General features: G+C 43.3%; 1 protein-coding gene across 3 annotated transcripts in view; it reads left to right on the forward strand.

The window, feature by feature from the left end:
- SYCP2L (synaptonemal complex protein 2 like) overlaps positions 1–15,334 on the forward strand; it is a 230,406-nt gene that overhangs the window by 169,050 nt on the left and 46,022 nt on the right. For all 3 annotated transcript variants that reach the window (XM_040353720.1, XM_040353718.1, XM_040353719.1), the window contains exon 30: positions 6,242–6,343. In XM_040353720.1, the coding sequence (XP_040209654.1) occupies positions 6,242–6,343 (102 nt within the window). The remainder of the gene's footprint in view (positions 1–6,241; positions 6,344–15,334) is intronic.

Consider the following 15,334-nt stretch of genomic DNA (forward strand, 5'->3'; position numbering starts at 1 on the left):
ACTTAGTGCTGGATGAGGCTACTGCACAGTATGGGTTTACACCTCACTATTCAAGTGCTCCTAGCATAGACTGGGTTCACACCATGGTATCTGCAATTAATGTGATTTTTATCCTCTTTCAGTATGGGCCACAAGCGTTTCTTGCTTACTGGGACATGTTAAAAGTGCAGACTATGCCTGCTCTTTCCGTCACCCCTCTATTTATCAAAGTTGTACTATAGCTTCCCACAGTGAAAAGCCCTCTATTAATGGAGGAGGCACACATTTTATTCTTCGAGCTGTTCTTCATTCGTAAAGTGCCTTTTACTGCTGGAAAGCTATTGTACAGCTTCTGAGAACGAAGTAGGGGGGTGGAAAAGGCGGGCATAGTTGTCACTTTTGACAAGTGCCTGTGACAGGTTTAGTTCATACTAATCACATCACTGCAAGATTACCGCTGCTGGGATATGGGGGGCAAAGGATTGAAGATTTAAATGAAGTCAGCAACCACCAACACAGGGAGCACTTCTTATTCAATATAAGTTCTGTCTCTTGTGCTGATTAAAAACAACAAAAACTTTAGCTTTAATAAAACGAGAAAACTGGAAGTTCCCTTCTTGCTTGGGGTTTTGGTGATGCAAATTCCATGCTATATTTAATCGCTTTATAGTTTTATGGCTTTCTCCTTTCTCTGCTTTGATTTTCATAGACTAGGAACTAGCAGGTGACTTTTGAGAGGATTACTTTTTTTATTTAATTTTTTGGTGTCCTTCCTCTTTGAGGCAGCTTCCAGAGTCCTAATTGATTCTCAATATTGCCTCATTTGAAAAGATTTTAATTCTGTGAATAAAAAAAAATGAATTTAGGTTACTTTTACACTGAAAGCACCCGGTGTTGACGGCAAAGCACCGCTGGTTTTAGCAGCATTTTACCATTGTTTTAACACCGCTTTTAACCCCCCGCTAGCAGCTGAAGAAAGGGTTAAAAGCGCCCATGTTGCAGCACTACCGAAACACTTTGCAGTCGCTTCGGCAGCGCTGCCCATTCATTTCAATGGGCAGGGGCAGTTTAGGAGCCCTGTGTACAGCGCCCCCAAACCACCCCAAAGATGCTGTTTGCAGAACTTTTTCTAAATCCTGCAAGCGCACCGCCCGAGTGTGAAAGCACTTGATCTTTCACACTTGGGAGGCATTTTTCAGATGCTATTTCTAGCGCTAAAACTCATTAAAAATGCCTCAGTGTGAAAGGGGTCTGACTAACATCTGGGCAGTGCAAGGAATTTAACAAACAACCATTTCAATTTAAATCCAACAACATTGGCCACATCGTATTCTGTTTGGTAACTAGCGGTGTTGAACAGTAATACGATATACAGTATCTCACAAAAGTGAGTACACATTTTTGTAAATATTTTATTATAACTTTTCATGTGACAACACTGAAGAAATTAGACTTTGCTACAATGTAAAGTAGTGAGTGTACAGCTTGTATAACAGAGTCAATTTGCTGTCCCCTCAAAATAACTCAACACACACCCATTAATGTCTAAACCGCTGGCAACAAAAGTGAATACATCCCTAAGTGAAAATGTCCAAATTGGGCCCAATTAGCCAATTTCTCTCCCCGGTGTCATGTGACTCGTTGGTGTTTACAAGTTCTCAGGTGTGAATGGGGAGCAGGTGTGTTAAAATGGTGATGCAAATCCCATGCTATATTTTATCGCTTTATAGTTTTATGGCTTTCTCCTTTCTCTGCTTTGATTTTGATAGACTAGGAAGCAGGTGATTTTTGAGAGGACTACTTTTTTTATTTTATTTTTTGGTGTCCTTCCTCTTTGAGGCAGCTTCCGGAGTTCTAATTGATTCTCATAATTGCCTCATTTGAAAAGATTTTAATTCTGTGAATAAAAAAATGTGAGTCGTTGGTGTTTACAGGTTCTCAGGTGTGAATGGGGAGCAGGTGTGTTAAATTTGGTGTTATCGCTCTCACTCTCTTACTGGTCACTGGAAGAACTCTCTGAGGATCTGAAAAAAGATCCTAAGATGGCCTAGGCTATAAGAAGATTGTCAAGTCCCTGAAGCTAAACTGTAGCATAGTGGCCAAGACCATACAGTGGTTTAACAGGACAGACCATACAGGACAACAGGACAGATTATACAGCGCAAACTGCATCAAACTGCATAGAAGGAAGCCTCTTCTAAAGATAATGCACAAAAAAAATAAAACACAAATGGTTTGCTAAAGACAAGCAGACTAAGGAAATGGATTACTGGAACCATGTCCTGTAGTCTGATAAAACCAAGATAAACTTATTTGGCTCAGATGGTGTCAAGCATGTGTGGCAGCAATCAGGTAAGGAGTACAAAGACAAGTGTGTCTTGCCTACAGTCAAACATGGTGGTTGGGAGTGTCTTGGTCAGGTGCTGAATAAGTGCCGGGACCCTTACTTTTTAATATCTTTATAAATGATATTGGGTCTGCGATTAAAAGTGAAATTTCTATCTTTGCAGATGACACTAAGCTTTTCAGTGGAATAACGTCATTACAGGATGTCCCCAATTTACAAGCCAACCTCAATGTATTATCTAATTTGCCAACTAAGTGGCGAATGAGGTTTAATGTTGATAAACGTAAATTTATGCACATTGGGGCTAAGAATTTGCATGCATCATACATGCTAGGGGGAATACAACTGGGGGAATCCATAGTGGAGAAGGATCTGGGGGTTTTGGTAAATCACAAGCTCAACAATAATAACATGCAATGCCAAGCTGCGGTTTCTAAAGCGAGCAAAGTCCTTTCTGGTATTGGGAGAGGTATGGACTCCAGAGAAAGATATAATTTTGCACGTTTACAAATTGGTAGTAATTTGCATCTGGTTAATGCGGTTTGGTTTTGGGAACCAGTTCTCAAAAAGGATATGGGGGAACTGGAGAAAGTGCAGAGAAGGGCAACTAAACTGATAAAAGGCATAGAGGAACTCCGTTATGGGGAAAGATTAGAGGAACTGAATTTATTCACTCTTGAGAAGAGGAGATTGAGTGGGGATATGAGCAACATGTACAAATACATAGTGGTCCATATAATGAACTTGGTGTTGAGTTTATCACGTTAAGGTCATAACAGAGGACAAGGGGGCACTCTTTATGTCTAGAGGAAAAAAGATTTTACCTCCAAATACGGAAAGGTTTCTTCACAGTAAGAGCTGTGAAAATGTGGAAGACTCCCTCCAGAGGTGTTTCTGGCTAGCTCAGTAGATTGCTTTAAAGAAGGCCTTCATTCTTTCCTAAATGTACATAATATAACTGGGTACTTACATTTATAGGTAAAGTTTATCCAGGGAAAATCTAATTGTCTCTCAGGGGATCAGGAAGGATTTTTTTTCCCTGCTGGATCAAATTGGACCATGATTTGCTGGTGTTTTTCACCTTCCTCTGGATCAACTGTGGGTGAAGGATTGTGTATATGGGATTGTATTTTTTATATTTTTTTTGGTTCAACTAGATGGATTTGTATCTTTTTTCAACCTGACTAACTATGTAATTGGGGACCTACAGTAGGTGACCTCGATATTGTCAATTTCGCTCCCTTTCTCAGCGAGATTGACCACCTACGAGTCCCGTCGCGGGAGCCAGCCAGCTCGCCGCGATGGGGAAAAAGCCATCATAGAAGCGACGGGGATCCGACTTGGATTTCAGCCAATTCTAGCCGCAGCGTTTGGTATGAATCATGAGGGGGAACTCGACGCCAAATTTTAAATAAAAAAACGGCATGGGTTTTCCCCCAGGGGCATACTAGGCCCTTAGGTCTGGTATGGGTTGTAAGGAGAACCCCCCCCTACGCCGAAAAACCGGTGTGGGGGTCCCCCTACAATCCATACCAGAACCGTGTCCAAAGCACACCGCCCGGCCAATCAGGAAAGGAGTGGGGACGAGCGAGCGCCCCCCCTGAGCCGTACCAGGCCGCATGCCCTTAACATGGGGGGGGTTGGGTGCTCTGGGGCAGGGGGGCGCCCTGCAGCCCCCCCCACCCCAAAGCACCCTGTCCCCATGTTGATAAGGACAGGGCCTCTTCCCGACAACCCTGGCCCTTGGTTGTCGGGGTCTGCGGGCGGGGGGCTTATTGGAATCTGGGAGCTCCCCCAGATACCGGCCCCCCACCCTAGGTGAATTAATATGGGGTACAACGTACCCCTAGCCATTCACCAGGCGGAGAAAAACAATGTAAAAAAAACACTACACAGGGTTTTTAAAGTAATTTATTAGTCAGCTCCGGGGGCCCCCCTCTCTTCTTTAGCTCTTTTACGTGGGGGGGCCTTCATCAACGTCTTCGGGGGGGGGTGTCGGTCTTCACTGCCGCCTGGTTCTCTTCCGCGGGCTTCTTCTTTTGACGTCTTCGGCGGGGGGGTGTCCGGGCTTCTGTCGCCTTTTGCCTTCTTCGATGTTGACACGTCGCTTCCTCCCGCTGTAATGCCGTGTGCGCAGCTCACACCGATTTATATAGGCCTCTTATGATGTCACAGTCCCATCATGCTCCAGGTGCACGGAGCATGATAGGACTGTGACGTCATAAGAGGCCTATATAAATCGGTGCGAGCCGCGCACACAGCATTACAGCGGGAGGAAGCGACGTGTCAACATCGAAGCAGAAGGCGACAGAAGCCCGGGCAACCCCCCGCCAAAGGGGCCACTGTAAAAGAGCTAAAAAAAGAAAGGCCCCCCCCTCGGCGGAAGAGAACCAGATGGCGGCGCCCCTCTGCCCCAGAGCACCCAACCCCCCCATGTTGAGGGCATGCGGCCTGGTACGGCTTAGGAAGGGGCGCTCGCTCGCCCCCACTCCGTTCCTGACCGGCCGGGTGGCGTGCCTTGGATACGGGTTTGGTATTGATTGGAGGGGGACCCCCATGCCGTTTTTTTGGCGTACGGGGGTTCTCCTTACAACCCATACCAGACCTAAGGGCCTGGTATGCCCCATTTTTTATTTAAAATTTGGCGTGGAGTTCCCCCTCATGATTCATACCAAACGCTGCGGCAAGAAATTGGCGGGAATCCAAGTCAGATCCCCGTCGCTTCTATGACGCGCTCGCTGGAATGTGCTTTTTCTATTCCAGCGAGTGCGAGATGTCGGCACCCTGTCGCCGAGAATCAGCGCAATGCCATCGTGCTGAAAACACATTCTCGGCAACAGGTACTGTACAGTTCATTTAGGGAACCATGAATGCCAACATGTACTGTGATATACTGAAGCAGAGCATGATCCCCTCCCTTTGGAGACTGGGCCGCAGGGCAGTATTCCAACATAACGACCCCAAACGTCTCCAAGATGACCACTGCCTTGCTAAAGAAGATGAGGATAAAAGTGATGGACTGGCGGAGGAGCGCAAGGTCTCTATCATCCACCAGCTCGTGATGTCGTCATGGAGGAGTGAAAGAGGACTCCAGTGGCAATCTGCGAAGCTCTGGGGAACTCCATGCCCAAGAGGGTTAAGGCAGTGCTGGAAAATTATGGTGGCCACACAAAATATTGACACTTTTGGCCCAATTTGGACATTTTCACTTTGGAGTGTACTCCCTTTTGTTGCCAGCGGTTTAGACATTATTGGCTGTGTGTCAAGTTATTTTGAGGGGACAGCAAATTTACACTGTTATAAAAGCTGTACACTCACTACTTTACGTTATAGCAAGGCGTAATTTCTTCATTTTTGTCGCATGAAAAGATATGATAAATTATTTTCAAAAATGTGAGGGGTGTACTCACTTTTGTGAGATACTGTATAATTCTGATTACCCACCACTCTTATAGCCAGAGGCTTATAGGGTAAGTTCACCTTTTGTAACATGGTACATGTTACACCCATATTTAGGATGTAACATGTTACAAATCCACCGGCCCCCTCACCCCTCCGACTCCCCGTTGTGACAGGTAGTGGGTAGATTATTGATGCTTCCTGGTAGTGTGTAACTGGCCGTGCGATGTAAGAGTCTGCAAGAGCCCTGCATTGCACCCAGAATCTGCTGGTCGTGGGTGCAATGCGTTCCAGGCTCCCAAAAAAAAAATGCACAATTTTTTTTTACCTGCAAGAAGTGCACCTATTTTTATTTTTTTAAAGGTGAACTTATCCTCTCATTCTTTGCATATGGCATTGCATGTACTCCTTTTTAAATTAGGAAATTAAATAATAATTTTTTCCAGGCATTTCGATAACCATTACATCCGTTGTGTTTTTTTAAATGTGTTACTTATCAATTTTTTTTTATATCAGATGATACAGAACCACAACAGAAGAGGAAAAGGTTGAACAGTGAGGAAATTGCATTAATGTTTCAACCTCGCAAACTCTTTGGGTCATGTGAAAATAACTCAGGTACATGTATTGGTCTACTCTCAGAAAGATTTGATGTGCAGAATAATGTTTCTTTATTTTTAGACTGTTCGTTTCTTTACTTGGCTGGGTGGAGGTTATGTAACTGAGCATATGCAAAAGCTCTGATCACTCTCCATTTGCAACACAACACTCTTACAGATATTTACAGCAAATATAATACATGAGGAGTTACTGTTAGGAGACAAGTGCTGATATCCAGCAAAATGAAGGGTGACCACATCTGTGAAGCTTTACAAAGGAGACTTGACCCAAACTAAGTGGCACTTCGCTCCTACAAAATTACTCAGAACCCCTAAACATTATATATATGTTTTTTTTTTAGCAGAGACCCTAGGAAATGAAATGGCGGACATTGCAACTTTTTATGTCACATGGTATTTGCGCAGCAATTTTTCAAATACGTTTTTTTTTTTTTTTGACAAAAAATTGATTCATTCATTGGGGGGGAAAAAAAACACTAAAGTTAGCCTAATTGTTTTATATAATGTGAAAGATGATGTTACACTGAGTAAATAGATACCCAACATATCATGCTTGAAAATTGTGCACGCCCGTGGAATGGCTCCAAACTTTGGTAGTCAAAAATCTCTATAGGCAACACGTTAGAAATGTACAAAATTTACACCACTCTAACGTTCGTGGCAAAACCTCACATGTATGGTTTGAATTCTGTTTACATATGTAAGTGCGACATACTTATGCGTTTTGTTTCTGCGGGGACGAGAGCGTAAATTGTAAATGTTTTATTGTTTGTTTTATTTGATTTTTTTTAAGTTTTGGTCACTTTTATTCCTATTACAAGGAATGTAAACATCCCTTGTAATAGGAATAGTGTGTGACAGGTCCTCTTTATGGAGAGATATGGGGTCAATAAGACCACACATCTCTCCTGCAGGCTGAAAAGCATGAGTTAAAAAAAAACAGGACGATCTTGGCTTTCCAGCCGAGTATATGGCAGTATAAAAAGGATGTAAGCTGTGCTGCTTGTGTATAAAATAAAATTATGTGAACAAGATTAAATTGTGAATGAAATCAGCAATTACATGACTTATATGCTAATTCACATAAAAATAACAACTAATGTGCTTAGTGTGCATAAAATACACAAAAGAATGAAAAAAGTGCAAGAAAGTAAATAAAAGTCCATATAGCTGTAATGATCACAGCTGAAACTCCTATGGAAATCCTTATGGATCACAGATGCACCCAAGACAATGTGAGAAAAAATCCAGGAAGCAGTGTCAGACAGCAGCACGCAGGCACCTCCACCTCTAGTAACAAAACTGCTTACCGACTTCCATAGATCTATACAGATCAATATCGCATGTGGCTCTATGCCAAGCTCCCTGCTGTAGGGATAACTCCCTTACTAGGGAACTGCCTCTCCAATGGGCATCAAATTTATCAATGCCCAGAAAAAGAGTTCCCTCTGGGTTCCGATTGTGATGTAGATCATAGTGGTGTGACACTGAATGTTGTGGGAAACCTGATCTTATATTGGCTACATGTTCTCCTAATCTCACCTGCATCGAACGTTTAGTCCGGCCTATATATTGTAGCCCACAAGGGCACTGTAGCAAATATACTATGCCGGTCGAACTGCAGGTGATAAAAGGTTCTATCGAGTGTTCCCTAGATGTACTAGTTGAGAGGAATTTCACATTTTTTATTTTTTATTTTATTCAATGTGCAGATTTGACACCTGCGACACTGATGGTAACCTAATAGGAATAGTGTGTGACAGTTCCTCTTTATGGAGAGATATGGGGTCAATAAGACCACACATCTCTCCTGCAGGCTGAAAAGCATGAGATAAAAAAAACAGGACGATCTTGGCTTTCCAGCCGAGTATATGGCAGTATAAAAAGGATGTAAGCTGTGCTGCTTGTGTATAAAATAAAATTATGTGAACAAGATTAAATTGTGAATGAAATCAGCAATTACATGACTTATATGCTAATTCACATAAAAATAACAACTAATGTGCTTAGTGTGCATAAAATACACAAAAGAATGGAAAAAGTGCAAGAAAGTAAATAAAAGTCCATATAGCTGTAATGATCACAGTTGAAACTCCTATGGAAATCCTTATGGATCACAGATGCACCCAAGACAATGTGAGAAAAAATCCAGGAAGCAGTGTCAGACAGCAGCACGCAGGCACCTCCACCTCTAGTAACAAAACTGCTTACCGACTTCCATAGATCTATACAGATCAATATCGCATGTGGCTCTATGCCAAGCTCCCTGCTGTAACTCCTCTGATGTTCTCCTCCATATATGATATGCACTTGTTATTAATCAGCCAGGTCTCCCCGCATAGATTCAAACTTGGGAGCAAAACAAAATAGCCAACATAGAGGAGTATTGTATGGATAAACGATTTAATAGCATAAAACCAAAAATTGCACTCACATGTCCAATGATAAAAAGTAGCGTTTAAGTAATTTAAAGCCGGCCAGCTCGAATATTTCCGCACGTCTTTCCAGATGGTCGCTGGTGTACAATGGTGACGTCAGCACGCCGCTCCTCCCTACGCCGTTTCGTCAAAGAGATGACTTCTTCCAGGGGCACGAGCGGCGTGCTGACTCGCCACTAGTTATGCAGGTTCAGCGTCCATAGGAACGCCCAGACCTGACATCCGGGGATCGTGGACGCTGATCCACCATCTTTGAAATGGGATCCTTGCCCTAATGGTATTAAGCCTTGAACAGGTTCTCTGCTGCAATTAGTGGGTCTAAAATTTAATTAAAAAAAAACACAACTAACCCTGCTGGCAAATAGGGCAAAAGAGAAGAAAAAGTAAAACGGGAAGGCTAAGAAATGTAGAACTGACATGCACCACGCAACAAATCGATCGTCAGTCTGTACTACAAAACCCCTCCCTACTGCTGCAATTGGGACACTTGATGAGGGGAAAAAAAACACCCACCGCAAACACTCAAACCAAAATTAATTAGTTAGATAGGTTGCAATAGCGATTATTGCCCCGCAACGATCCAAATGTGACCCAAAATTAACAGCTTTTAACTAATTCTTTATAATTAAAATAGTACTGGTACTAATTGTACCATATATTGTATTTAAAACTAGGGAAATTCGTTTGACACTCTCTCCACTCAATTGTGGTGTAGGAATGAAATGTTCAATCACTTGTGGCAGGAAGTGATCTACTAAGAGCATAACCCTACATAGGTCGGCTCCATTTGGGGCCAATAAATATGTCCACATATCAGGTGGTACGTAAGTATTTAAGTTCCCTTATACATAAAAATAAAATAAAAATGTATATAAAAAAAGATGAAGAAAAATCTATATATAAAAAAAAAAAAAGAACAAAACTTTTAAAGGATGTGATCCCAAGAAGGATAAAAAAACATTCATCCATTTCCTAATTATTGATAAAATCTGAAACTAATTTCAAAAATTGAAAATGTGTCCTGATGCCCCGGATCTCAGGCCTAGTTCACAGCAATTATATATTGAATTAAATTGGATGACCTTATATGCCTGTAGGTGTCCTAACTGTTGTCAATGAAAGCGTTGACATCCATGTCAACATTCAGTCCGTACGGGGTGTATGTGCGTACACGGTGTATCCAGGTCATTTCAAGCCTGGATAACTCCCTTACTAGGGAACTTCCTCTCCAATGGGCATCAAATTTATCAATGCCCAGAAAAAGAGTTCCCTCTGGGTTCCGATTGTGATGTAGATCATAGTGGTGTGACACTGAATGTTGTGGGAAACCTGATCTTATATTGGCTACATGTTCTCCTAATCTCACCTGCATCGAACGTTTAGTCCGGCCTATATATTGTAGCCCACAAGGGCACTGTAGCAAATATACTATGCCGGTCGAACTGCAGGTGATAAAAGGTTCTATCGAGTGTTCCCTAGATGTACTAGTTGAGAGGAATTTCACAGTTTTTTTTGTTTTAATTTTATTCAATGTGCAGATTTGACACCTGCGACACTGATGGTTACCCACAATACCTCTCTGAAAAAAAGAAACCTTCTTAGTGGGAGGGTCCACAACATTTGGCGCAATTTTGTCTCTTAACGAGGGGACACCTCTAAAAATAACCTGAGGGTTTGTGGGAAGAAAGGTTTTGATAATCCTATCGTTGCCCAACAGGTGCCAATGCTTTTTGATTATCTTTTTTTATAAGGTAATGTTGTGTGGAATAAGTGGTTATGAATGGTACAATAGGACCAACCTGGCGTGTTTTAGGTGTGGGGTCCAAAAGTTGTGAGCATTCAATCACTGCCACTTCACTCCTTATGGTCTCCAATTTGTTGGGCTCATAACCCTTCTCTATCAATCTTGTCTTAAGAGTTTCTGATTGAGATTGGTAGTCCTCAAGCGAGGTGCAGTTTCTCCTCATTCTTATAAATTGACTCTTGGGGACAGAGTTAAGCCAATTTTGATGGTGGCAGCTCCCTACTGGAATGAATGAGTTTCTGTCATTTTTCTTGAAGTATGTTTTTGTTTTGAAACTACCCTCCTCTTTTTTGATAGTGAGATCAAGGAAATTTATCATTTCCCTATCAGACTCATGTACGAGACGGATCCCGCTATCATTATTGTTTAGAAAAACGATATAGTCATCCAATTGGAGCTTGGTGCCATTCCATAGGAGGAGGATGTCGTCAATATACCTCGCCCACAACATGATATGTGGGTTACGGTCAGTATAGACGACATCCTCCTCCCACTTGGAAATTTTTCAAATACGTTTTTTTTTTTTGGACAAAAAATTGATTCATTCATTGGGGGAAAAAACCCCACTAAAGTTAGCCTAATTGTTTTATATAATGTGAAAGATGATGTTACACCGAGTAAATAGATACCCAACATATCATGCTTGAAAATTGTGCACGCCCGTGGAATGGCGCCAAACTTTGGTAGTCAAAAATCTCTATAGGCAACAATTTAGAAATGTACAAAATTTACACCACTCTAACGTTCGTGGCAAAACCTCACATGTATGGTTTGAATTCTGTTTACATATGTAAGTGCGACATACTTATTGCGTTTGTTTCTGCGGGGACGAGAGCGTAAATTGTAAATGTTTTATTGTTTGTTTTATTTGATTTTTTTTTTTTACACTTTCCCTTTAAAAAAAAGTTTTGATCACTTTTATTCCTATTACAAGGAATGTAAACATCCCTTGTAATAGGAATAGTGTGTGACAGGTCCTCTTTATGGAGAGATATGGGGTCAATAAGACCCCACATCTCTCCTCCAGGCTGAAAAGCATGAGATAAAAAAAACAAGACGATCTTGGCTTTCCAGACGAGTATATGGTAGTATTTACAACTTCCAGGCTTGGCGTGATGTCATAATGTCACGCCTGGGCTTCCGAGAGTCAAAGAGATGACCGGGACCTTCTGTTACCCAGAAATCTCTATGGTCAACTTCCGGCGCAGGTGGATTCTTTCTCTGGCTCGCAGATCACACGAGCGAACCGGTAGAAGCAACGGAGGGCGGCGGGATGGGGGACTTTTATGTGCATCTCCCTCCAGCCCCACATAGACATTTATCTGACCCCGATCCAAGCCATCTCAGGGTTTGCTGAGAGGCTGAGACGGGTGTCTGACCTGGCGGATCCAGACTTCAATTGTTGGAATGACGCGGTGCCTGGACTGATTTCTGTGACATCAGCAGAGAGCAGACTTCAGTCCGCTCTCTGCTGAAAACGTGTCGCAGGAGTGCAAAATTAATTGCACTCCTCTCTGTGACCCATAGGACAAAGCCCAGACAAACACGCTTTGGCTGGACTTCTCCTTTAATCATTAGCCTGTTACATTTTAGAGGTCCGTTACCCAAAATGGCTTGGACCTATAGAGTTGGAAGCTAGTTAAATGATCCCAGGATATGTGTATTCCCAATTGGGATCTGAGTTTGTGTGTCTCGCCAAACGCCACTTTCATACTTATTAATGGGATACATTAGTGCCTTTTTGTTTTTCGTTCATATTTAAAATTATTTTAAAAGGTGGAAAAGCATTGTGGTCTTAGAATATGCACATGATCATTTTATATGGCAGACAGATAGTTGTGTTAATTTTTTATCCATAACCCATGATGAAAGCACCATGTATTGTGGGCTGATAGTAATAATAATAATATGTGGGGTAGCACATATTTTGGCGCAGTTATATAAAAACTGAAGATATTTCAAGACACAGTTTATGGCCTATTAACACTTGTGTCCTTTGACACGTTCTTAGCTAAAACAGTGATAGCTGATTGGAACAGAAATTCATATCCCTTTGTGTATAAAAAAAAAGTTAATCAACCACCTCTTCAGACAAAACGTACAGCCTGAGCTAGATTATTTTCTTTTGTGACTAAGCCATCAGTGCTCTCATGTTTGAAGAGGCAAACAAATATTCTTCATTTTATGCCCCCACCCGCATTTCAGATGGCTTCTAGTTGTTGCTTCAATGTTTCAATGTTTTTAAATTGTATGCATTTGTCCTTGGAACATTTTACATATTGTACTACATGAACGACTACCTCATTACATTGTGCAGCACTTTGAGAGATATTGAAAAATTATAGTTACCGTATATACTTGAGTATAAGTCGACCCGAATATAAGCCGAGGCACTTTTACCACAAAAAACTGGGAAAACTTATTGACTTGAGTATAAGTCTAGGGTGTACATCTGCATGTCTCACTTTGCCCATGTGCATGCCTCACTGTGCCCATGCCCAGGGCTGGACTGGGACAAAAATTTGGCCCTGGACTTCATCCAGACCGGCCCACTTTAATTCAATAAAATGCTGCCCCCCACCCCCCCCGAAAAATCACGCCCACCAAAAGGCCCCTACATCCATTATTGTATATCATGAGAGGGTGAGAGAGAGGGGATTGATAGCGAGAGAGAGAGAGGGTTGAGGGAAGTGAGTGTAAGAAAAAGAGAGTGAGTGTAAAAGAGAGGGTGTGAGTGTAGGACCCCTTTCACACTGAAGTGTTTTTTAGGCACTTTTGGGCTAAAAATTGTGCCTGTAAAGCGACTGAAAAACACCTCCGCTGCAGCCTGAGTGCTTTCACACTGGGGCACTGCCAGGGCGTTAAAAAAAGTCCTCCAAGCAGCATCTTGGCGGTGGAGGAGCGGTGTACAAACTGCTCCTGCCCATTGAAATTAATGGCCACCGCAGCTGAAGCGCCTGCAAAGCACTTCGGCAGCAGCGCTACATGGGCACATTTAAAGAGAAGAGGGAGCTGAGAGACAGAGGGGGGGAGCTGAGAGACAGAGGGGGGGAGCTGAGAGACAGAGGGGGGGAGCTGAGAGACAGAGGGGGGGAGCTGAGAGACAGAGGGGGGGAGCTGAGAGACAGAGGGGGCTGAGAGACAGAGGAGGGGGCTAAAAGAGGGGGGACTGAGAGACAGGGGGGCTGAGAGACAGAGGGGAGGGGACTAAGAGACAGGGGGGTCTAAGAGAGTCTCCATTTAAAAAAATGGCCCACTGAGCCATCGGCCCACCGCGAAAAACTCCCTGTAGTCCCTATGGCCAGTCCATCTCTGCCCATGCCTCACTGTACCCATGACTAGACTGACGTTTAACATGGGAGTCTATGTAAGGGGTGCCCAGATTTGAAAAATTGGTGCTCCCCAGCCATAGGTCCCCCAGACAACAAACTGTGCACACCTGTAAAGGGAGAGTGGGGCTACCTGTGTGCCAAGTTTGGCCGGTACCGGGTCCCCAAAGTCCGGGAGATCAGGCGCAAAATGGTGACTCTAGTATAAGCCGAGGGGGGGCATTTTCAGCACCAAAAAATTTGCTGAAAAACTTAGCTTATACTCGAATATATATGGTAATATTAAAATGGCAGGACATATCATCAAAGATCATCACAAATGCCCCAGCGCTTCCTAAATTGAACAATAAATGTCTCACCTGCTACCTACTTCTTGGTCAGTGCGACTGCCCACCACCGTTTTATGCCAATAGTGAAGTATAGAAGAAGGCAGGTCAGCCGTATATTTGATTTAAAAGCGTCAGAACAGCACCTTGCTGTTCATGTCAGCCTTTTAATGCGTAACAACACAAAAACATCCAGTCAGAATAATTACAATACCTCTTGACGAGTATTTGAACAGCTTCATCTCTCATCGTCCATGGACGGACACAGCTCCTTAAATCATGACAAGTGGGTTATGTTCCTGTTCACAGAAGTGGACTAGGCAGAAACATGTTCGATAATTAAATACACGTTACTTTAACAGAACAGTCCCGCCCAAGGGGTAGTCCCTCCGGACATAACCCTCCTCCCTGCAGTATGCAGCCTCAGTTTCTTTCTGCCTAGCAAAGGAGAAGGATGTATGGCTCCCTTTGGGCCCAGCGTGCTGAGGAAATTGAGCAGTTTGCTATTGTGGTCGGCCATTTTACTGTGGCCGTTCCCTGCTCCATCTGAGGTGTCCGGCGGCCATTTTGGAGGGGGTTTTGGCCTCTAGTGCTGGGCTTATAAAGTGCGCAGCACGGATCTCCTCATGTTTTTTATTTACCTCACAGCATTTCTCCCCACATACATACACACACACACGCTGTGTTCTGAGGGTAGACAGCGGTGCTGAACGGTCTCCTCTGGTGATTGGTGAGTCCCCTGGGTAACCCCCGGTCATCGCAGCAAGGATGGTGGGATTTGTTCATGTCTGAAATGTATCTCTGAGAGCTGTTTTTAATGGAGTCAGTGTCTGGTCTTCCTCCCAAGGCATGCCAAAGGTGGCAGCTGGGGTTCCTGCAGTTAAAGGATTCTTTGTTAGAGCGGCGTGTGGGTGTTAGGGGGCGTTTAAATGTGCCCCTCCCCCCACCATCCCCTGGGGACTGCTCTGCCTCAGACCGGGACCTGGCTGTCACGTCCCTGCTTCTGTATGGTCTGTGTAAGTGGACCAGGACCTTTCTTGTGAGGGAAAACTCCTCACTGGGGTCAGTGACAGGGCACTTATCAGTGCGCTG

Source organism: Rana temporaria, chromosome 5 (assembly GCF_905171775.1).
Source record: "Rana temporaria chromosome 5, aRanTem1.1, whole genome shotgun sequence".
Classification (NCBI taxonomy): Eukaryota; Metazoa; Chordata; class Amphibia; order Anura; family Ranidae; genus Rana; species Rana temporaria.